The sequence below is a fragment of the Dicentrarchus labrax genome, unplaced genomic scaffold (assembly GCF_905237075.1).
Source record: "Dicentrarchus labrax unplaced genomic scaffold, dlabrax2021, whole genome shotgun sequence".
Classification (NCBI taxonomy): Eukaryota; Metazoa; Chordata; class Actinopteri; family Moronidae; genus Dicentrarchus; species Dicentrarchus labrax.
Genome location: NW_026136723.1, coordinates 7,717,833 through 7,740,461, shown reverse-complemented (window position 1 = coordinate 7,740,461; position 22,629 = coordinate 7,717,833). Strand labels below are relative to the sequence as shown.

Sequence of the window (22,629 nt, the reverse complement as noted above, 5' to 3'; positions counted from 1 at the left end):
TCCTCTAGGCTTTACAAATCTCCTTGAACACATAACACTGCAAACGACTGGCTAGAAAGAGGAAGGGGGACATTTTTTAATAAATTACATTTGAAAATAACCAACACAAATGCAACCTAAGCCTTAAGCTTTACACAAGAAAATTGGCCTGAACTGACCTTAAACCTGCTACACTGTTGGGACCTTTGGGTGAATGGCAGGAATAGGGAGAATTCTTGTACATACTTTTAGATCTTTAAATGTTTTTAAAGGTCCAGTGTGTACCATTTAGGAGGATCTATTGGCAGAAATGTAATGTTGAAATGTATGTTTTCATTACTGTGTAATCACCTGAAAATAAGAATTGTTGTGTTTTTGTTACCTTAGAATGAGCCGTTTTATCTACAGAGGGAGCGGGTCCTCTTCTATGGAGGCTGCCATGTTTCTACAGTAGCGAAGAAGGGAAAACCAAACACTATAGATAAGGCCTTCTGTGTTTGTCGCAAGTTTCAGTATCATAGTTGCTAAGCCATATCAACTCTATAAGATAATACATTAATGGGCCCATATTGGCCAAACATCTATTCATACAGGTTTAATAATCTCAAATACAACTGCATTATTACATACGTTATTTGATATGACATTTGACATGCAGAAAATAGAAAATAATGTAATTTGTCGTAAGTTGGCTAAAACATGAAAAAAACACTGGTACAGTCCTTTAAATTAATGGTCACCAACCTTTGGATAAGGCAAAGGGTACCCAAGGATAATGTCCGGGGTCACAAGATGACTAAAGGAATAAGAAAGAGAAAGACATTTGAAAAACATATTGGTTATTCAAATCTATAATTATTTTTTTCTGTTGTTTAAAGGTTCAGGGTGTAGGATTTAGTGGCATCTAGTGGTGTAGTTGGAAATGACAACTTACTCCCTTTCCAGGTACAACGGACAAACTACGGTGGTCTGCAAAATGTGCAAAAAAAATGAATGGCCCTAACTGGAGCCAGTGTTTGGTTTGTCCAAGAAAAGTAGAGCATATTTTGACCTGCTCACAATTAGTGTACACACTTATAACCTATGACATGGGCTCCTAGACCACATGGTTTGGAACCACTGCCTTAAATGTAAAGTCGGATGCTCTCCTTTTCTGGCTCTTGAGTATATTATAAATCAATCTTCAGCTTATTGTGTTTCCTACTGTAACTGAGCAATTAATGTCTATGACACAGAATTCTACAAATAAATGCCCTGTAATATTCCCTATGTGGTAATACACCTCACAGCCTAAAAATCAAACATGACCTGCAGGTCAGTCTATGTAAAAACACTACTGCCCCAATGAGACAGTTGTCTGAGGGGTGTTTTTGAACTACATGAGCAATTTCACACATTAGGAGGACTTGCTAGCCAGCATAAGCTAATGTATGTTTCCTCCGGTCACCACAGTGATGGTGACAGCCTCTCACCATCCTGACAGGCCAGTCCAGTTAGCTGTGGACAGTCACACGAGCAGAAAAGACTTGTAAGCAAACTGGTCCTCACTGAAGTAACATTTAGCAGAGGTGCATGATATCCAGTGTGGTCTGAGTGAGAAAAGTGTGTCTTTCACTCATTGGTAGCAGCGTGCTGATTATCCTCAGGGTTCAGACGACATGTCGCTCCCTGCGTTCACACAAGTCACAAATAGTACAATTCGAAAAGAGTAATTTGCTGATTATAAATATGTCTGATTGATGATTACAGTGGACTTTGTTTGATTTTTCTGGGTAGCCTCCCAGTTTTGATAAAAGATAATCCTAAAATTTGACCTCCACTCACACTAGGATAACCCACCCAAACCTCTGGAGAAGGATCCTCTCTCCTGAAGACCCCAGTTCTGTGAGCCAATTGGGTTTGAGCATGAGTTGTAGTGTTCCGTATGGAGTAGGCTACGTAAACTTTTGCTTATTCCACGTTAACAGTCCACCAACATCAGTTTCTTTTTGTAGACGAGAAATAAGCAATCCAGTTGCTGAATCTTCATATTGCTTATATTAGATCTACAAAGCTTGTCTTAAATGAATTTAATTTTGTTACCAACATGAAGCAATTACTTTTTAGATTAGTTTTAGATTAGCAGAGCAGTTCGAATTTAGCTAGCATTTAGGAGGACAGGTATGTGTTCTGTTCCTGTTTGGTGGTGCTGCAGTTGGACCCTTTAAATCACTGGTGCTGCTGCAATTTATTTCTTCGTGTTTTTAATTGACAGTGTTCAATGCTAGATCAATGCACTACTAAAATAAAAATGAGCTTATTTATCAATTTATCAAAACTAAGTTATAATCCTTACAGAAATCTAATCCTGTTTTACTATTTATGGTCAGTTTTTATTTCAGCAATAGCCGTTTCATGTATTTACATTGAGTCATTTAGGTTGTTGGTGGCAGGGTCTGCCATTCATGAGCTGGATTCAAACTGCCTACCTTTGCACAAGGGATAAACAGAAAACGATGCATTTAATCCAGCTGTTTTTAATTCTGTCTCACTGATATCAACCTCAGTGTTTATGGTTTCCTACTGCTGTTGCTTCACGTTTCGGGGTGCTTAAACAACATATTATTGTCTTCTGAAGTTACACCACTTTTTTGTGCATTAGCAAAGGGCACAAACAAGAATAAAGCTACTGTAGCACTGATTATGTCTGCAGTCACTTGCACCATGCATATTTACTTGTCACTATGGTACAACCCTCAGCTCCTTGCAGTGTGCACAGTATATTAAATTGCTAAATATAAATGATTTCATACAAGTAAGAACTTTAAAAAAAACTAAATTACACACATTTCTGCACAATATCACTGAGAAAATGTAAATCCATTTTCAAGAGTGGACCATGGGGCAGAGAGGGTAAATCCTTGCATCTGATTGGCTCTATCTGCCCTGAGTATGTGATCACTTGAGAGCTGTTCTTAAAAGGTTAATCTTACAATTCACTGCACTCCAAGAAGAAGTCAATTGCTGATGTATTCTTCATTTTAGTTTTTTACTCTTTTAGGACATTTTCAAGTGCAATTCTTTAAAATTGGATAAATACGAGTCAAGAATCAAAAGAACACTACACAGGCCACCCTGATCTTGACCTTCACATTAAGTTACTTCTTCAGTTTAGTCATGGATGTCATCTTCTAGATTTATATAAGTATATATATATAAGTGTACTCATTGTAGAGAAACTATAATACAGGATAACGCTCCACCTTCCAGAAGCACTCTTCACACTCTTCACAGGCAAACACTGCCCCCTTGTGGTTCAAATTAAAACATCTTTCCAACTGTGCATGGTGCACATCTTCATCTGTACAGAACTAATATAAATATATATATTTTCTTTTACAATCATTTGACCATTTCAATGGTTAATTACATGTTTTGCATATAAACTTCATAAAAAAGGCTTAAAAATCTGTGCCATTCACATCAGGACTTCCAGTATTATGCAATAAACCTGCATGCTGGGTACTCCAGGAGAACCTGTTTTCATTGTAGGCCAATAGCCTTTGGATGTGATCCAAACAGACTACATGAGTGAGTTCATTGACTCCAAGGGCTGCTATAATCACTACTCTTGGCCTTGAACTCTTCCAAGGTTGTAAACTTCAAAATTCATAGCCAGTAAAAATACGAAAAGGAGCAGCAAAAGGGCTAAGAATTTAAATTTTACGCTTGCATTTTCCATTTCATCCTGCCATTTTAGACCACTGATAACTACTACCAGGTTGTGCTGACAGGGCATAATATAACCAATCATGCGTCACATCACTTTGATTTTAAACTTGTTTATTAAAAATTCCAGACACATCTTTAAATATTGACACGACATGCAAAGGGAGACAAATGGCTACACTCATTACAGTCATCAACCTTGTTACCATTATGAAAAAACAAAACAAAACATGAACCTATTCATGTAAGACATGTTAATCCACCAAACCATGTCCAGTATGGAGAGTAGAGATGAATCCGGTTGGTGCCTGAAGTTGGCTCTGATATGGTAGATGTTAAACATGACGCGGACTCTGACGGAAGCTGACAATAGCGGGTCTCAGCTGAATTTGGCTTTAGAGAAGTCCATCTCTGGGTGCTGAGCCATGAACCTGCAGGGACAGAAGAAGTCTGAGTCACAAACAAGGTTGTTGCCAGAGCAATTGTTGATTGAATTTTCGGTTTTTATCTACAGATTTTGTGGGTCGCATTCCATATTGAACCACCAAGTTTCTACTGTAGACCGCAACAGACAAACCAAAAACTGGCTGTAGATAGGGCCCTTTCGCATTTCTGATGACTTTCACAGCCACCGTAGTTTCTCCTACACACTACACAGTGCGTTCTCATTCCCATCTTGCCAAATATAGATGCCAGTGGTGTTTAGTTAGTTGTTTTTGTTCAGGCCCGGTGCATTCTTGTAAATACCATTACGAGCACTAGGAGGAGCCAGAGGAACCCTTTTTTTTCACAGATTATTGTGTACTACTGTCAGGATAAAGTGAAACTTTCAGCAATAATGACAAAAAGTTTTTTTTATAAAAGTTACCTTACTGCAGCTTTAAAGATGCATGATTCCTCTGAGATGAGACAACACATTTGATTGGACAGACACAATGTGAACTTTGCATCAATAAAGCAACCCTGAGCAGCTATCTTGACAACAGTCACCTTATAAAACTATACAAGATCCTTAGAGGCAGCTTTAACAAGCTTAAAAAGGAAGTAGAGGTCAACATAACAGCAGACACGTCTCCTCTGGTCTGATCTGAGATCAGCAGAAGAGGAAGAGGGGTCGTTTACTACCAGCAGTGATAAGAGAGCGTCCTTCACATCTGTCTCAAGCTTTTGACGTTAGCCCACATCCAGGTCTTATCTTAGTTATCTACTGCTCTGTGTAATATTTGACGGGCTACGTCATGGATGGACCACTCACTCGATGGAGGCTACTGCTCCTGTAGAGTGTTATGTTTTGAACAATCAGCACATATGTTCATGAGGTTAATGTACCATTTTAACACAACTCTGCATTCTAAAGTGTCAGGAGGAGCTGTTCTTTAGTATGCAAATTAAAACAGCACATTGGGGGTTTTACGTTTTAGTCCATTTACCATGAATGGGATATACTTAACTTTATGGCTGACCATTTTCTTTAAGTATACCTTTTGCTCTGGAGATGGCTGTTGGTTTCTATGAAAATGAGCTTGTAGAGACTTGAGACTTGTTTGACCAAGGTAATCCATACATGGAACAACATGCTGCCTATATTCTTATTAAGGTTACCAGAATTTTAAACTGATACAATACTAGTATAAAAAGATGATACGCAATTATACCTGTCCAGCAAAATGTTTAGTGTTCACTGACAAACTACTTTACTCTGTTTCCCTAGTTTTTCCTTCAAAGCAAAGTAGTAAAGTCTAAGCTCTCTTCTTTTTTCGTCTCATATGTCCTTGGATCCAAAGAACACCTGTTTTTTGATACCTGCTGTTGTTTAGTAGCACTCCTTCACCAATCTACTGGCATTTCCTCCCTCTATAAACCCAGCGCTAGCTCCAGATAGTGTTTCTCAAACTTTTTACACCTCAAAAAATATTAGGCCTTCCAATTACTACCATTATGACCGACGTGAAAATACAACAGGCCGACCTCCAGTTTAAGAACCGGAGCTAATTTGGTGGAAAAGGGGTACCCCGGGTCACGACTGCAGTGTTTTTCAACCATTTATTTTACCTCCACTTACCATTACATTTTAGCTTCTAAAACTTCTCTAAAATTAATTATTATCAATTAAAATGTTGTTGTATTTTGACAGTATTATTTGTTTTTAAGTTAAATTTATTTCATTACAAATATACATACATTTCAGAGATTCTTCTGCGTACCACTAGAGGCAGTTTGAGTAAACACCAGTGGTACACGTACCATCATTTGAGAACCAGACAGAGCCTTTTGCCACCACTGTAGTTCCTTCTGCGCGCTTGGAACGGGAGGGTGAGGTAATGCACCACACACCAAGAGTGCAACTGTGTTACAACCATTTGACAAAACACTGACGTAATTTGTGTTAGGCTCCTAGTTTTCTGTGTATTTACAATGTGAAAATCATAGCACACCAACAGTGGTTGGAACACAATTTATAGTTAATTGGATAAAACATGCAAAAACAGATTCATACCTTTAAAGTGGACCAAAACCCAATAGGATCATCTGGAGAACCTGTAGTCTAAGTTACCATGTACCACCATCATAGAGGGCAATTTTACTAAACTATTAAAGATATCATGGCGGTTTAACTGGTGCTCTGAGACAGTAACACGAAGGAGTGAAAGATTACAACTAGTTTCTGGTCAGATGTGTCTCCTTGAACCCTAGGTCAACCCCGTCTGTGCGAGGCAGAAGATGGTACAAACGCCACACTATCTTTTATTGCCTATAGTTACAGCAGGGGAGCCTGGCCTTGAGCAGAAGCTGGGAACACACTGAGGACTAGACAGGCAGCCTTCAAATTCACTCGTCTAATAAAATCTTTATACATCATAAAGCTTCTGTTAAACTGACTATGGATACAGTGTCGGCTTCGGAGAGTTAGCCAATAAAACACCATAGAATTCGGCTGACAGAGAATAAAAAGACCTTTCAAGCTTCGTGATAACAAAAACCGAGCAGGTGTATTACTTGGCAGTGATGTTACACTGGCAGCTTACTTTTTAAGAATGTCTTGTTTCTTCTGCTCTTCAGACGTAGGCAGGCCCATTGATTTCTGCCTTTGGTCATACATCATCTTCTCTACCATCCCACGCGTCTCTCCGTCCAGGTCTGACAGCTGCATGGCAGGAAAAACACAGTGAGGATAGGGCAGAACGTGTAGGAGGCAGAATACACCTGAAGGCTTAAACTTCACATCTTTTACCTTTGAGTTCTCTGGACAGACTTTCTTGGTGTTAATTTCTGGATCTGTGGTAACAATCTTGCTCCACCACTCCATTTTATTAATCTGAAATTAAAGAACAAAGTTTAGCAGTTCTTTCATTGACTTTGTTACTGCTGACACAGACCAATGGTTAGAATTCAACTCTGTTTTTACCTTTTCCAAGTGGACAGTAACAACCTTGCCATCGTCGATGAGCCAGGAGCTTTCTTCTACCTTCACCTCGTTGTAAAGCTGGCCGTCGATGACAGGAGGCTGTCCCTTGAGGCCGACCTTGATGGAGCGTCGCTGGATGTCCACCACTACATCTCTCCCCTTAATGCGGAACTTGACGTCGAAAGGCACTGTCAGCTGTAGGAGGATATTAAAATAGACACTGCACATTAGATTCTCTTTCATTTGTGGCTATCAAAACTATAACATCAACTAAAAGAGAAAACTGAGGGTGGAATCATTTGATGTTTCTGACTGGCAACATCGTTGAGATCAACACAGTGGAACACAGCTAACAGAGGATTCAATCATACCCACAGCTCAGTGACTAGACACTCAGGTACAGAAAGGTCAGTTACATTTAGTAAACTTTACTTATATAACATAAATGAAAGATTTGTCTAGGGTTACCCCCTTACAGTCGACCCACTTTTCATTAGTCAGATAGTCGCAGAAAAACAAAAACGTTAAACTCTGTTTGCGAGCTGCTCGTCACTGGGATGAAAGTATCAGGTGACTGTTGCAACACGGACCTGTTCTCTTGTAACACAGGGAGTCACTTACCGCTGCACTGCTGCATATGCTAACTGTACTAGCTGCCTGCCAGTACCCAGACTGGGAGCTCAAAGGACGGGGGGGTGTTTAACACTATTCTTACTACATTTTAGAATTTAGACTCCTGTGTACACTACCTGCGCCACAACAAACAACAGAAAGACTGTTAGAGACTAGCCGGTGAACATAGCGGAGCATTTAGCAGCTAAAGCGCCAGATATAGAGCGAATATTGGACATGCATTCATCAGGTGGGCAGAAACACGACTGCATATCAATGATAATGTTGCCATCCATAACTACTGGATGTATGAAATATAAGCTACTGCTATAAAAAAAAGGCCTTCTATTAATGTAGTGCATGTCAATGTTGTGTTCATAGGTTATCTCTGCTGCCCCCAGTTATTTCAAGTTTAAGAGTTAAGTGCTTTTACAAATGCTCCACAAAGATACATCCTCCCTTCATTCCATGTATATAGGTGACTATACAATCCATTAACATAACATAACGCCTTTCCCACCCAGTAAATGGTGTAAAGAGATACTGACAGCATTTTAGGTGAACATTCTCTACTATTTCTGACAAATTCAGGCAAACGTTTGAATATAAATCAATCAAAAGGGACATTATTGAGCAGACCAGTGGCACAGGTGCAACAACTCGCACATTAGGGCAGAGGTCCAGGTATCAGGGCTCCAGAGTGCGACCAACATTTTTAAGAGTGCGACTAATAATTTTTCTAGGTCGCACTGCTGCACCTGATGCTGCCCGGGTGAAAACACACATTTATTTCGCAAGCGCATCATCTCTCTGTGTTCTCCTGTGACCAAACTCACACACTCATGGTAGGATCATATCGTGTTCTAAACCAATAAGAGACAGAGCTCGGGCGGGTCTTTGTCTCTGATTGGCTGTGGTCCTGTTCACCGCGCTAAGTTGTGTGTGTTTAAAAATCGCAGAGCCCCGGTCCTTCGGCGACAGCATCAGACTCGGAACCAGAGGAGGGGAAAACCGAGTCTGGGATAGAGCCCGGCTCCGAGACCCAAATTAAAAAGGCCAAAATATATTCCTTCAGACAGGACTGGCTGAAACAATTTCCCTGGCTGAGGTACAACAAAGGACGTAACGCAATGCACTGCGTGTACTGTCAGGAGTGCGGTCAGAATATGGCCAGAAATAGTGCATTCGTGAGCGGGTCAACAACGTTTCGTTTTGTAACTTTAAAAAAACATAACATGTCTAAAAAACACACGATATGCCGTGACAAGTGTGTAGAGAAAGTGGCCCCTCTCCCAGCTGCATTTCAGTGGCAGGTAGTAGTAATCATTATTATTATCATTAATAATTACTTTACTTGAAATGTTTGAGTTTGAAATGTTCAATTTCAGTTCAGTGAAGCACTTTAACACTTTATTTTTCTTTTTATATATAATTGTGCTTCAAATAAAGACAAGCATTTCTCTACACCTTATTCTTGTTTAAAAATCATTTACATTATATGAAAGTTATGGAGAGCGGTAAAAAGGTGACCATACGGCATTAAAGGCAAAGCAATGAAAAATTTGGGTGCACCTAAATTTTGTGCTGGTGCACCTAAAAAACAAAGTTAGGCGCACCAGTGCAGCCAATGCAAAAAGTTAGTCTGGAGCCCTGAGGCATGTAGAACTGGGCCGGTTGTTAAAGAAAAACAGTGAGGGAAGGAAGTGAGGATCTCTCTCATGATCCAGGGTTTTTTGGTAAATATCTGGCTGTCCGAGCAGTAAGATGATAAGGAAAAACCTACCGAGAGGATTAGTAAACACAATTGGTGATGCAGAAGTTCTTTGATGAGTCAAAGCATTATCATGTTCAAGTCAAAAGGCACTCACGTCAACTTCAGACAGACTCTGTGTCCACTTGTAGTTTGGCAGGTCAGCTCCGTTCTCCGCATTAGGCTTCAGTTTATCTTTGTCCTTCTCATCCTCCTCTCCCTCTGAGTCAGACTGTGGAAATGGAAATTAAGTTGAGTGCGTCAGCAGAACCTGATTCTGCTGCTCATCAACACCAAACTGCAACCTTTTTACACCAAACCTGTTCACTCACCCCCTTCTCTTTTTCTGCTTTGTCAGATGACTTTTCTACGTTTGTTGTTGCATTAACCTTTTTCTCCTCTTCATTCTTCTTCTGGAATATACATATAACACAAAAAATAAAATAAAGTAACATTCATGATACAACAAAGGCATTATTCCACATTAAAGCCACACGGCTCACATGTTGCACCTTGTCAAGTTCAGACTGAAGTTTCTCTGCTTCTTCATCGGTCAGTTCCTGAATTCTGGGGCCGTCATCCTTTTTGTTCTTTTTTCTCTCTTCCTCTGCTAACTTGGCGGCTCTTTCAGCTTTCTCTTTCATCTCCTTCTCCCGTTTCATTTGCTGCTCTTTGTGGACCTTCTGTGCTAGCTTATTGTGGTGGGCAAAAGCATCATTGACGAGCTGAAAGAAAGCGATGGCAAGACATTTGGCGTAAGTGGAGGTGTGCCTCTGCCCCTACATCATGCAGCACTTAGTCTTAAATGCCACAGAGGCTGCAGATACAGTAAGATCTGCTCACCTTCTCTGCAGCACTTGCAGCTCCTCCATCACTGTCTCCACCCGTGAAGAAATCAGTTTTCCGGCGGAGGAAGCTGAAAAATGTGTTTACTAACTATTGAGAGAAAAACAGGCTGTCACAAATTCGGACTTTTGTATTTGAGCATTAAGTATGACTGGACAGTGCTTCATTTACACACACAGCACCAGACATACCTATACATTTATCTGCTTTATAACTAGTTTGCACATCAACCTTACTTTCTCATATTGACATCCCACCTCCTGTTATTTATTGTTTATTGATCTATCTGCAAATGATTTCATTAAATTTGGTATAGCAAACTATTGAAACACATAATCTTCATCCTTCCACAAACTCAGCTGTCTAAACCTTCTGATCATTCAAAAACGTCCTTTTTTATTAGAAAAGTAATGTGCGGAAGGAAAAAGTCTGGTTCTTCTAGAAATGTCAGCCATTTCAGACCCCCCCCCTCACACAGGATCCAGCATCTTAATGCTACACACAATAGTTAAAATATAAAACGAATATTCACAGCATTTTGTTACAGGAGAAAATGAGTTGAACAGGAAATAAAATGAGATTTTACTGAGACTTCGCGCCGCTTTGTTAGTCACATGTGTGCCGAGCTCAACAGAACACCCCATAGATTTCAAACTTCAACAAGAGAGCCTACTGATACTGATAACGACAGTCAACAGCCTGTAAAACAGCTGACAGCGTTTGTTTTCACTGTAATGCAATGCTTACAGGAGAGGTGTGTTAGCTTTCGAGCTAACTAACGACCGTTACACAGCAGCTTTAGCATGGCAGCAACCACTGAGTTACCTCTTGGACTCCTCCTTCGTGTTGTTGCGCCATAACGAGCAACATGCCGTCATACTTTTCTTCGTCGTCACCCATATTGGTGGTTTACAGAAGGGAAGAATAAAACGCTAGCTGTGAGGTGACAAGCAAAAAGTTAGGTTAGCGCTTAGCGACAATGTGAGGCCCGTAGAGTCACGCTACTCACTTCCTGGAAACAAACTCCGCCTACGCTTGATTCGACCAATCAGGAGAATAGATTTGAAGTGACAGCCGAACTATCCAATGAAGTGAGAGATTTGGTTCAGGGCGGGACTGAGGAGCCCAGGAAGAGTGAGAATTTTCTAGAAGAAATTTATTTAATTATAATATAATTTTAAATCACGATATTATCCATTTAAAACTGAATGTATAATATCATATATAAAAATATATAAACATAAAAATGAATGTAGTTGCTTAATTAATTTTTTAATTGCCCGTAAGTTCATATCTACGGAGCCCCTAAAGGGACATGGGGACATTATTGTGAACATTTATAAAATTATATCTGCACAAAAAGTACAAATAACAACTTGAAATAAACAAAGATTTTGCTTCCCTTAGTATCAAAAAAACTAATTGTTTAGTGGAAGGTGACTAGGCTAGTGGAATAAAATCCTGAAATTACAATTGTTGTACAATTTGTAGGCCACCACTTAGCTTTTATTTATTCATTCTTTCCATTTTGGACAACAGACAACTTCTCTTGCCATACAAGACAAGTACAAGTGTTACTCATAAGCACAATGATGATGACAAAGGTTTTTTTTTATGTGTTTATTTTTTTTATTCATATGTATTTTTACGCCATCTACAATCTTATAAAACAGAGAAAAGAAACATAAAAACAGTTTAAGAATACGACAGCTATCAACCCATTTAAGATGTTAAAAGTAAATGTATTTTTAACGTTATATTATTAGTGCTACCATAGACCATAGATACAGTATCATTAGAAAGTGTTATCCATAGGAGCTACTGGATGAGTTCACAGTTCACAGCTCTGGCCCAGATTACATATCTGAGGGGCCCTACATGAAATGATTGCACCTTAATTAAGAGAACTATTTTTTTAGTATTTCCAATACACTTTGTTGCCTGTATCTCAATTTGTTCTCATGACAGAAAATTTTATTAAAGAAAGGGAAAGGGGGGGGGGGGAGTTAAATTTTCAAAATTTAAAGAAAAAGAAAATGATTGGGTTCTTTCATGTAGGTCCAAGGTGTATCTAGGGCACAGGTCAGGTGCCAGCCTGTGCCTTGACCCCACCAGTCCTTGATAGACCGGTACAGGCTGACTTAATGACTGGGGCAAACATGATAAATGTCATTCACCCCACAAGCTTCTGTAGTTCCCTCTGCTGAGCCTTATCGCCACCACGTGGAGGGAATCTAGATCCTTCTGCAGTGCATGGGAAGTCCACAGTCACTTCTAAAAAGGGAGGGTCAAGGCTGAGCTTGTCATGAGCAGGTGACATCCTGGATAAATAGGGCCTGAGCTTATGAAGTTGTGACACTGTTCATGCTGCTTTTAGGAGCTAACTGGCCTGTTTTCTTTCCATTTGAAGAGCATTCTGCACATAGATCTTCCTTCAGGATGTTTCCTCTGGAGGAGATTACAAACAACACATGCTCTGCTTACCGGGATCAGCATCCTCACACTATCCTTTACAACATCTTGAGCGGGAGGGACAGCGGATACCTCAACAACAAACTGAACCACAGCGGCACGGCCCGCAACTGCCACTGTGAGCGGAGGAGGACAGTTTGCCTTAAGGACCCGAAGGCGACATGCCAGGTTGCCTCCAGTGTGCTCGTCAAAACCATCTGCTTTGTGAGGAGTTTACCCTCCTTCAGTCAGCTTCCATCAGGAGATCAGTCGTCACTGTTAAGACACTGCTGGGTTCCTTTATTTGTTCTGGGGCTTGCCCAGGAAAAGATAGTCTTTGAAGTGACGGATGAACCAAATTTAAGCATCCTTAGACAGATTCTGCTCGGACCAGGACTCACTGAAAAGGACACTGACCGACCAACTCTTGCAGAAGTCCACAAACTGAGAGCTGGCTTGCATCAGCTGTGGAATCTGGATCTCAGCCCAAAGGAATACGCCTACCTGAAGGGCGCTTTGTTATTTAACCCAGGTAAAACAACTTTTTATTGGTTATGTTTCAACACCTTATCGGTGTGCTGGATACGAGCCTTAACACATACTTCTCTTTGCAGCTGTTGAAGGGTTGAGTGCCTTGCTGTTCATTGAAGGCCTTCAACAAGAAGCTCAGAGAGCTCTCCAAGAAGTCATCCACCTCCTGCACCCGAAGGACGACGTTCGCTTCAGCCACGTCCTTCTGGCAGCCTCCGCCATTCAGACTGTCAGTCACAGCCTGGTCACAGAGCTCTTCTTCAAGCCAGTTATCGGCAACACAAATATGTTACATTTATTAACAGAGATGTTGTTTGTGCAATGAGACCCCAGTGAGAAAGCCTTGTATGAGTGAGTGTTGTAATATGAAATTTTATACAGTGAACCTAGTTTAAGAAGCGCTTGAAATAAATCTTTTAATAGCTTCTTCAGCTTGATGAAGTTATGCTTTTAAGAATTTCACAAGTTCTGTGAAATCATAAAAAACAACTACACTTGTGAAGAAATGATCAGATTATTTTAATTGGGGGGGGGTAGGATTTCAAAGCAGCATGGTCTGATCTAAAAAAAAGTAAGCATACTTTGACTCCCTCATGTGGCCACATGTGGGAAACAACAAGCAAACAACTTCCTCCTATTGTTTCACTTCACTCACTTTACTGTTTTTACAATGGCACATCATTTAAAAGACGGCTTACACACACCTTTGCTGGAAAATATAAAGTACCATACCTCAGTTAAAGGCCCAAGCAGAGAATGTAGATGTATGAATGAAAACACAAATGCTATGCTTCAGCAGACAGTTCAACAAGTTAATTAGGACAGTTACAGTTAGCCGTTAGGATGACACAGACACATTCATCGCTTCCTAAATAGTCGAGTGACGTTTTGTGCTTCTTGGTCAAAACCAGAGCAACTAGTTTCACATCATTTCATTATAACCACCCGGGTGTTGCTGCCAGATTCTTGACACACTAAAAACATACTGTATATTACCTGGAGGCACCAAAGTAGTTAATTCAGTATACTTTTAAGATAGGTCACAAGAGGTTAGATGTAGTCTGGACAGTAAAACCACATGTTTACAATATGTGCATTAACTGAAGGCACTACAAAAGGGTGCATAATCTAACGCTGATAAATTCCACTGAGTCAGCTGGCCAAATTCCCATCAGCACCCAGGAGCAAACACGGCGAGCATGTTGGGGAGAAGAAGAAAAGAGACATTCACTTCATGAGTCAGCTTGGTATATAATGATTCATTAATAAATTATAGTTAATAGTACATGATGCAACCGAGAGTCTAACTACATTTTAAACCAGCTTTCATAACGTCTTTCAATTTGAGAGCTGAGTTGCAGATGGGAAGGCCACAAACAGTACCCAGAATGCATCAAACACCTGGTTAACGTAAGAGCTATCTGCTTCATATGAGCTTCTATAACACTAATAACAATATGCTTTGGGAAAATAAATCACACTCCACAGGCATTGTATGAACATCATAAAAGTCACAAAAGAAAAAAAAAAAAAGTCGATTTTGACATAAAAAAAGAACAAAAAATTCAAGGTCCACTAGCTTTTTCCAGATGTCAACTTATTATCTACTCTCAAATCTGTGTGGTAAAAATAAGCAGTCAGTTAGCTTAGCTTAGCATAAAGACTGGAAACAGTGGGAAGCAGCTAGCCTGGCTCTGTCCAAAGGCAACAAAATACACCTACCAGCACCTTTAAAGCCCACTCATTAACATGTTCAATCTCATTTTTAATTACAGAAACAGAACTGTAAATACAACTAATTGTGGCAGAGAAATAGCCCAGTGTATAACCCAAGAGCCATAATTTGACATTTTTACACCTTGATTTTCCTACAGAATAAATAAACAAAATATAACGTGTCAATTAGTGAGCTAAAAACCACTAGCCACAGTTAGCCTGAAATATCACTGAAACTGGGCGCTATCCAGACAGACTCTGTGGACCAAACTACGATACTCTCCCAGTTATGTCCTCTCTTGGTTTATTTTGGGTACCCAGCTTCAATGTCTGTGTCTGGCTTACAGTCCATGCTGGTTGTGCTGCAGACTGAGAGATGAATCACTGTCTTAAGACCTTAAAGCTCAATCATTAACATGCTCTATTTTTTTTAAACTAAAGTACAGAAACAGATTTGTACACTTTGTTTTTGTACGGAATAAAAAAAACAAAATATAATGTGTTAATTAGTTAGCTTTTGAAGTGTTACCTTCGGACAGAACCAGGCTAGCTTTTCCAGTCTATATGCTAAGCTAAGCTAATTGGGTGTAGCGTATAACTCCCTGCAAGAAAGCAAATAAAGCATGCCCCACCACGCATACATAAAAAAAAACCAACCAATATTATAATATACAGGATTTTGAACCAAACTCCTTTTTTTCCTGACAATGATTCTTACTTCATCTTTTTACACTATTGCCACTTCTATGCACTCTTACATCGATTTGAAATATGTCAAATTATGAAAACTATCAGAACATAATTTTCCAGAATACACAACTTACATAACCACTGAATTGAACACATTGAATACACTTTAAAATCATACAAATTAGTTGAAAATCAAATCTATGGTGATGAAATGTGCCCAAAAAAATACAGCTCTGTACTTTCTTTTTACAAAACTAAATCCAAATGTCTTCTGCATAATAACAGCAGAATATCCTGACGATGCCGCCAGATTTCATGAACAGAACTCGGTTCTTCCTTCAAGGACGAGAGGACGGTTAACCGTGATAAAATATCTAAGAGCCACTGAGAGCTGCTGGTGATATCTGCCTGCAGGGTAAGCGCTCAATAAAGCAATCCTTCAAATATACACATAATATTCATCAACCATAAATATCTACACACAGAGCCCTGAGTTCACTGAAGTCCTTCAGACAATGTGAATTATCACATCTTCATGACGTGGCTTTAGGAAACAGCGACGCCATGGTCTTTACAAAGAGCTCGGCTCAGCCAGACTCCTGTGCAAGTAGTGTCGCCTTTCAACGTCCCATATGTGACCTTGTGGACACGGCATGACAAATAATTCAAGCATAGATCGCCAGTGCAGTGCAGGAATCATGTTCTCACATAGGTGCGAATTAGTGGGACACCTGAAGAATTAGTTTCTGTGTGAGAGGGTGAGTAGGCGGTCGGAGAACCAGAAGTATGACCTGTGAGAACAAAAAGAGACACGGTAATTCCTCAGCAGTCACCTGGAGAGGAGACTGCGCATTCATTCTGCTCACTGCATTCCCTTTTCACAGTTAACTGCAACTAGACATCTGGGATATTTTAATTTCAAAAGAAGCAACAGGAAAAAAAACAAGCATTGTAAAAATGTCTTTCCAACAAAAGCCACTTTTTTTAAACTTAAAAGTACCCAGTGAAGATTTAGACCACTAGTAGCACTTAGGAGCTATGTTTTTATGTGTGGCTATGTTTTGTTTGTTCTCATGCACGCACATGCCGACCAATACACATTCCTGCCAATGGTTCCATACTATTCCAGGTGGAGAAGAAGACTGCTGGCATATAGACAGTGCAGGTTCATTTGTTTGATTTGTTGTGTTTCTGTAACCAAAGAATGAGCTGTTTTTATTTACAGTTGTTAGAGTTGCAATTTGCAACTACACTGCTAGATGCCACCACATCCTACACACTGGACCTTTAAGTCCTGTCTCAGAGGTTGTTTCGTCCCCTTGCACACTTGATGTGATGAACATGTCATGGTACGTATAACGTTGCAAATGTTTTACGAGGAAGGAAATTCCTTCAACATATTTGTTAGACCTCGAGGACACAACCTGCATTTTAGTGAGTGACACTGAATATAAACAGAAACTCCACAGGTCGCCTTTAAGAATCGAGATACCTTAACCTGAGTGAATTTAAGTGTTTAAATCAACTACAGAGATGTTTTTAGCATGGCAACTTATACAGTTCACTAAGTTAAGAACACCAACAGCTTTATGTGTTTTTTTGTCCAGGTCAACCCCTGTTGCACCTGACAGTGTAACATCATCTACTTTTTAATATTCTCTCAAGTCCCCTTGAAGGCCTCCCATCGAAGAGCACTGTGCTTTAGCATCATCAGATTCATGTCAGACTATTACCTCTTTCTTCCCCTTTTGTCACAGCTCTGATGACACATCGCAGGAGCAGGTGAACAGGTTGCATTTATCAAGTTGAAACAAGACGTTTATGACAAGTATGTGCGGTGAAAAGAGTTTGCTGAAATCCACTGTGAATATTTGTATCAGCGAAAAGAGATTTAGGATACAAAGACGTACGTTTTCTTAATTCTAGCCTGTGTTTGTCTATACAGGAGCATGTACATCCTGCAGTACTGGACCACCTAGCTTCAGTCTTGCAGATAAAAATGATTTCCATCTTAGTCTGTCTTATTGATGCAGCCCTGTAAATAAGCTCAGGGTATATTTTAACCGTACCTTAGTTAGTCCACACATGAATATTTGTCCCCTGACCCACATTGCCTTCTATTGTTTAGGTCGTTTTCTATATGGTTTACCCAACAAACATTCACACGATGGTTTACATGAAGGAAGAACTCAAAATCTCAAGGCATGTTTGTAATGTGTTCCGACTCACTGCTGTCAGACTAAAGGAAGAAAAGACTTAGTTTGATTGCATGACACATGGAAATGGCATTTAATAGCTAGTTGTAATCACACAAAAGCAAACTGTAAAATAACACCAGTAGTCAAGCACCTGCACAGGACATAAAGGACACAGAGGTCATGTCCTCTGTATTTATACTGGAAAATAAAGCTGTTTTAGAAACCCGGGGGGCGACTACATGCTACAATTAAAAACATAAGACAGAGTCCAGCATTTATAATGAATATATTTACATTTAAGTACTTTTAGGCAAACAATCTTAAAGTGTAATCTTAAAATATGGTATCAGGTATCACGTATCGGCGAGTACGTGTGTCAGCAGTGCCTGGTTTGACATTTTTCTTTCCCCCAGCATGCCAAAGTCAGTCTCTACTCTAACAAGCTGAGCCAGGCCATACAGCAGTCATACAGGCTTAGTAGTATACACCGGTTATAAATAATATATACAGTACAGGCTCTTTAACGTACTTTTCAGGTACTCTGAATCAACTGATACACAAAGTTCAGGAATTGAAATAAAATATGTTAAGAATGTAACAGTATATTGTGTATGTAATAACATAATAAAGACAGATTTCTTACCTCCATTGGTCCTCCACATCTCTCTGGCACACTTGTCAGAGGAGGTCAGTTCTGATATTTGGATGTTTGGATTTGATTTGTAGTCATCTTGAGGAAAAAAATTAGAGTTATCGTTACTTGAAGGCAGAAATGCAAGGTGTTTCAGGGGAAATACTGAGTTATTAAGTCTAAAACCACCACTTACTGTTGTTGCTGAACGAAAAGGAATCGCTGTCCCTCATTGTCTCGTTCCCGCTGTCCGACAGCGTCCTCTCCCTCCTCGTGATGGGCGGCCGCTTCTTCGTACTTTTCCGAGTGCTGATGCGGATGATGCCGCGCACCAGCCGACACTCGGCCTCCTGCTCGTCCATCTTGTGCTCCTCTGCCAGCGAGTTGATGAGCTGGTTGATGGCCTTGCTTTTCTTCAGAAACACAGAATCCGAGGTGCACCTGGCCAACTCTTCGATCTGATATTCAGAGTACAGCTCCAGCAGCTTCTTGGTGATCAGAGAGTCCACGTTCTCCTCGCCGTCCTCCCAGTCATCAAACCTCATAGACTCATGCATGGATGGATGGATGGGCTGTGTTGGACCACCAGACGGAAGCACATATGATGTAGATTTGGTTTCAACGTCTAAATACGCTCTCGGGCTGTCAACTTTGACTCCGGCGAAGTGGACGTCCTCTAGCCAGTCTGTGCCGTCCTCTTCTTTGTGCTCTCCTGGGTTCACAGCTCGGAGGCTCACCTTCTCTGGTTCGTCTGGGGAGCTCTCGTTTGGCGCCAGGCACGGAGCGAGGATGGAGCGCTGGCAGACCCTATACAGGCCGCAGGTGAGCACGCTGCACATAAAGGTCCTACAGCCCCTTGGGGAAGCGCAGGGATTGCAGGTTTGTGTTACAGAGGAAGGGTCAGCTGAGCCAGGGACGAAGCCAATGGTCTCAGACTCCTTTCCATTCGCATCTTTGAGGTTGGCTTTGTGGACTGTCTTTGGCTCTGGAGTCGGGAGCCTGTCTTCCACCGGGTCAACACAGCGCTCCTCGTAGGACGACCTCTGGCTGCTGCTCCGGCTGGGTCCATGCCGGTAGCTGCCAGGGCCCGAGCCGTGTCTCTGACTGCCAGTGCTGTCGGCAGACATGACTCACAGGCTTCACGGTCTGGACAAGCATGAGGGGAAATTAAGGTCAATTAAGGTGTAACTAAATGGTAAGACAGGGTTGACAAGGCACCTTTAGCCACCTGAGGGCATCTCTCTTGAAAACAAAGTGAAACTACTATCCCCAGGTGGCGGGTAAAGTAACCCAACTGGTTCTCATGAGGATGTGTAAGCACACATTCAAAGGCAATGACATATCAAATTCCCCTTTTGATGTCATGGGGATTTCTAAAACTTAACTTAAATGTTTAATTGTAACATACAGAGTGTAACTTTTACACACAAACAAAACTATTACATGAAAGGGTTAAAAAAAAACATCCCATTCATCCTCTTAAACACTGGGATGCTCAATCCAGGAAAACCGAATTTAATTTAGACATCTTGGAATTAAATGAATCTGTTCATCAGTTTGAATTCTGCACCTGCTCAACCAAACATATAACAATGCCATCATTTAAACTGATTCCGTCAACTGGCTGCTAGCTAGAACTTTCTGAAGTCTGACAGCCACTGTTATAGCAAACCTGTGTAAAAGCAATTTGTATTAGAGTAAGCAAGCACTGTTGTAGGTTGCACGAACGCCGAATTGAAGAATAAATGTAATTAAATCTGAGTTTATCTTCGGGTATGTTTTAATTGCTATACGTATTTAATGAAAACATAATACGCATTAAATTGCCAGATTCCCAGATAGTGTCTGGCCTTCCGTGCGACGACGGGAAGTGTTTGGACGAATGTTTACAGGAGTCAATCCATGTAGTTGGGTAATAAACAAACAAGCCAAATACAAATACACTTTTGCTCCTTTTTCTCAAATGTAACCTCTACAATTAATAAGCCTACGAGTTACAGTTTAACACACATTAGCCTCAGGACCCCTTTCCTGTATAAAAATGATTTTCACTTTCATGGCGACTTGTCATCGCGGCTCTTTCCTCCATTAGAGGACTTAGGAACTTCTCCCTAAACATTACTCACAGTGTACACGGTGCGTCCACAAAATTACTCCCGAATTAATGTTGTCGTCTCCACCTTACAGCAAACATTTCTGGTTTTAATCCATTTTGAACGTCTCCAATGTCAGCTCCGCTCCAAAAATGCCAGTTTCAGTGAAGTTTTCGACCAAATCCGTGTACCTGAGCGTCAAGGTGGAGGAAACGTACCAGGTAGCTGCAGCAAGAGGTTGGACTTCCGGTTATGGCTTAAACAATAAAACGCAAGTTAAATTGCCACTGTGACTTTACTTTTTTGTTTGCGATTTATTTATTTGTATTGGTTTGATAATTGTATTGTGTTTTTTGCTATTTTAATTCATTCATTTATTTAGTTTTTTGGGGGACTTTATGGCTGTGCTATGACTTGCCGCTTAGCTTATATTTTATGAGGATACATATATTGTTATGACGTGGTTTTTTAGCTACTCCAGCCTTGGTATCATAGCTCAATGTCCAATGTAACGGGCAGTGTAATGTTATGTTGTGTTTAAGAAATTCAAATGCCATTTTATCTGGCAATAACAAAACGCCTCGCAGATGTATTTAAATCACATAGCAATTAGACAAACGAGCACACCATGAAATACAACATAAGCCCCCCACACAACTCTTATTTTGATATGATATCCGGTGTGATGCCGAGTTCTGCCTACCTGAGGAGAAATGCACGCCACTCGCGGGAGCGCGCACAGCGAAAGCAAAACGAGCAGACATTGTAATGATCTCTAAGGCAAAGTACTATTTAAAAATAATCTTCTTTGTCTGGTTCATCAGTGATGATAAATGATCTGAAGTGTAGAGTTTATAGACGTTTAGAGTCATTCATGTTTTATTAGACTCAACTGAAGTGGCATTTTCTCTCCTTATTTGATTATGTGTTTCCTGTATGCCCGCCACATGCCAGACTACTGTTACTAAAGTCCTGCTGCCTGTCTAATTAACATGCCTTCCTGCTAAGTGCCTTTGGAATTTTACCTGATTTGACTGCCTGTGGCCAACTGTCTGCACACCTGGCTGTTTATTGACTTTTGAATATAAATGCCTTTAACTCAACCAGCCATAACGCAGTGTCTACAGCGGGGTCATGCTGCCTGCTTCTACACTTGTGACAGCTGGACAGAAATGTAGTCCCTCTTATCTTTGGGCAGGAAAGTGTCACATGTATCAAATTCCCTCTGTCAAGATGTTAATACCGTTTGATTTCTGAGTGACCAAAGAGAAAGTGAAGGGGTGGCTGCATGATTCAGCAGAGTTGGATTTTTTAGCTCCAGAGAAATGCATCCTCTGTATTACTCTTCTCGTTTTTCTTGAAAAATGGATAACAAAGAAGTTTAGAATAACAATAATATATCACTAATATAATCAGGCGTATGGTCATCGTCATTATCATTATTACTATTAATCTACACTTAAATACATCCTGCATTGCAAAGTAAAGTAGGATATAGATTTTTCTAAGCCTGTGGAGTGAATGTGACTGGAATACGGTCTCACAGTGTCCGTTTAGAGAGTTTATTTACTTGGCTACCTATTTGGACTTGATTTGTTTGGCACTGCATGTGCATAACTTGCTTGTAAACTACTGTAATTCTGTATTACATCTGAACATGCAACAGTTATTGAAATGTAGTCACTGTTACTGAATACAAATTACATGGTTGAGTTTGCTGACCATTTAGAGGCTGGGTGTGGCAGCTCCGATCTCAAATGCATTGCACAATGGAAAAACATGAGATTTAGCCCATTCATCAAGATATAGTGTACATTGTATCATTGTACACATTGAATCATGTAATCCGCTATGTAATTGTTTTTCTACCCTGAACTGACCAGGCATTTAGATACATGAGTATGAATGTGCAAGATCATGTCAGTACAATTAATAATAAAACTGGTACTTTATGCTTCCTACTAAAGAGTTTTGTAGTCTTTGACCTGGTCCTAACAGCCATATTCCACACATTATAG

General features: G+C 40.3%; 3 protein-coding genes across 3 annotated transcripts; 1 reads left to right on the top strand and 2 right to left on the bottom strand.

Annotated features, from left to right (window-relative positions):
• Positions 1-3,784: 3,784 nt before the first annotated feature.
• Positions 3,785-11,333, bottom strand: nudc (nudC nuclear distribution protein). Its single transcript, XM_051390149.1, has 9 exons — positions 11,127-11,333; positions 10,299-10,391; positions 9,968-10,180; positions 9,788-9,868; positions 9,574-9,687; positions 7,094-7,288; positions 6,920-7,003; positions 6,714-6,832; positions 3,785-4,118 (listed from the first exon to the last, which is right to left on the bottom strand). Exons 1-9 carry the CDS (start codon positions 11,199-11,201, stop codon positions 4,067-4,069), a joined length of 1,026 nt encoding a protein of 341 aa, XP_051246109.1. The 5' UTR covers positions 11,202-11,333; the 3' UTR covers positions 3,785-4,066.
• A 991-nt stretch (positions 11,334-12,324) lies between these two features.
• Positions 12,325-13,740, top strand: nr0b2b (nuclear receptor subfamily 0, group B, member 2b). Its single transcript, XM_051390150.1, has 2 exons — positions 12,325-13,284; positions 13,367-13,740. Exons 1-2 carry the CDS (start codon positions 12,666-12,668, stop codon positions 13,606-13,608), a joined length of 861 nt encoding a protein of 286 aa, XP_051246110.1. The 5' UTR covers positions 12,325-12,665; the 3' UTR covers positions 13,609-13,740.
• Positions 13,741-13,918: 178 nt separating this feature from the next.
• Positions 13,919-20,853, bottom strand: kdf1b (keratinocyte differentiation factor 1b). The gene is made up of 4 exons (XM_051390148.1): positions 20,645-20,853; positions 18,715-19,664; positions 18,531-18,617; positions 13,919-16,480 (listed from the first exon to the last, which is right to left on the bottom strand). Exons 2-4 carry the CDS (start codon positions 19,643-19,645, stop codon positions 16,386-16,388), a joined length of 1,113 nt encoding a protein of 370 aa, XP_051246108.1. The 5' UTR covers positions 19,646-19,664; positions 20,645-20,853; the 3' UTR covers positions 13,919-16,385.
• Between the last annotated feature and the right edge of the window lie 1,776 nt (positions 20,854-22,629).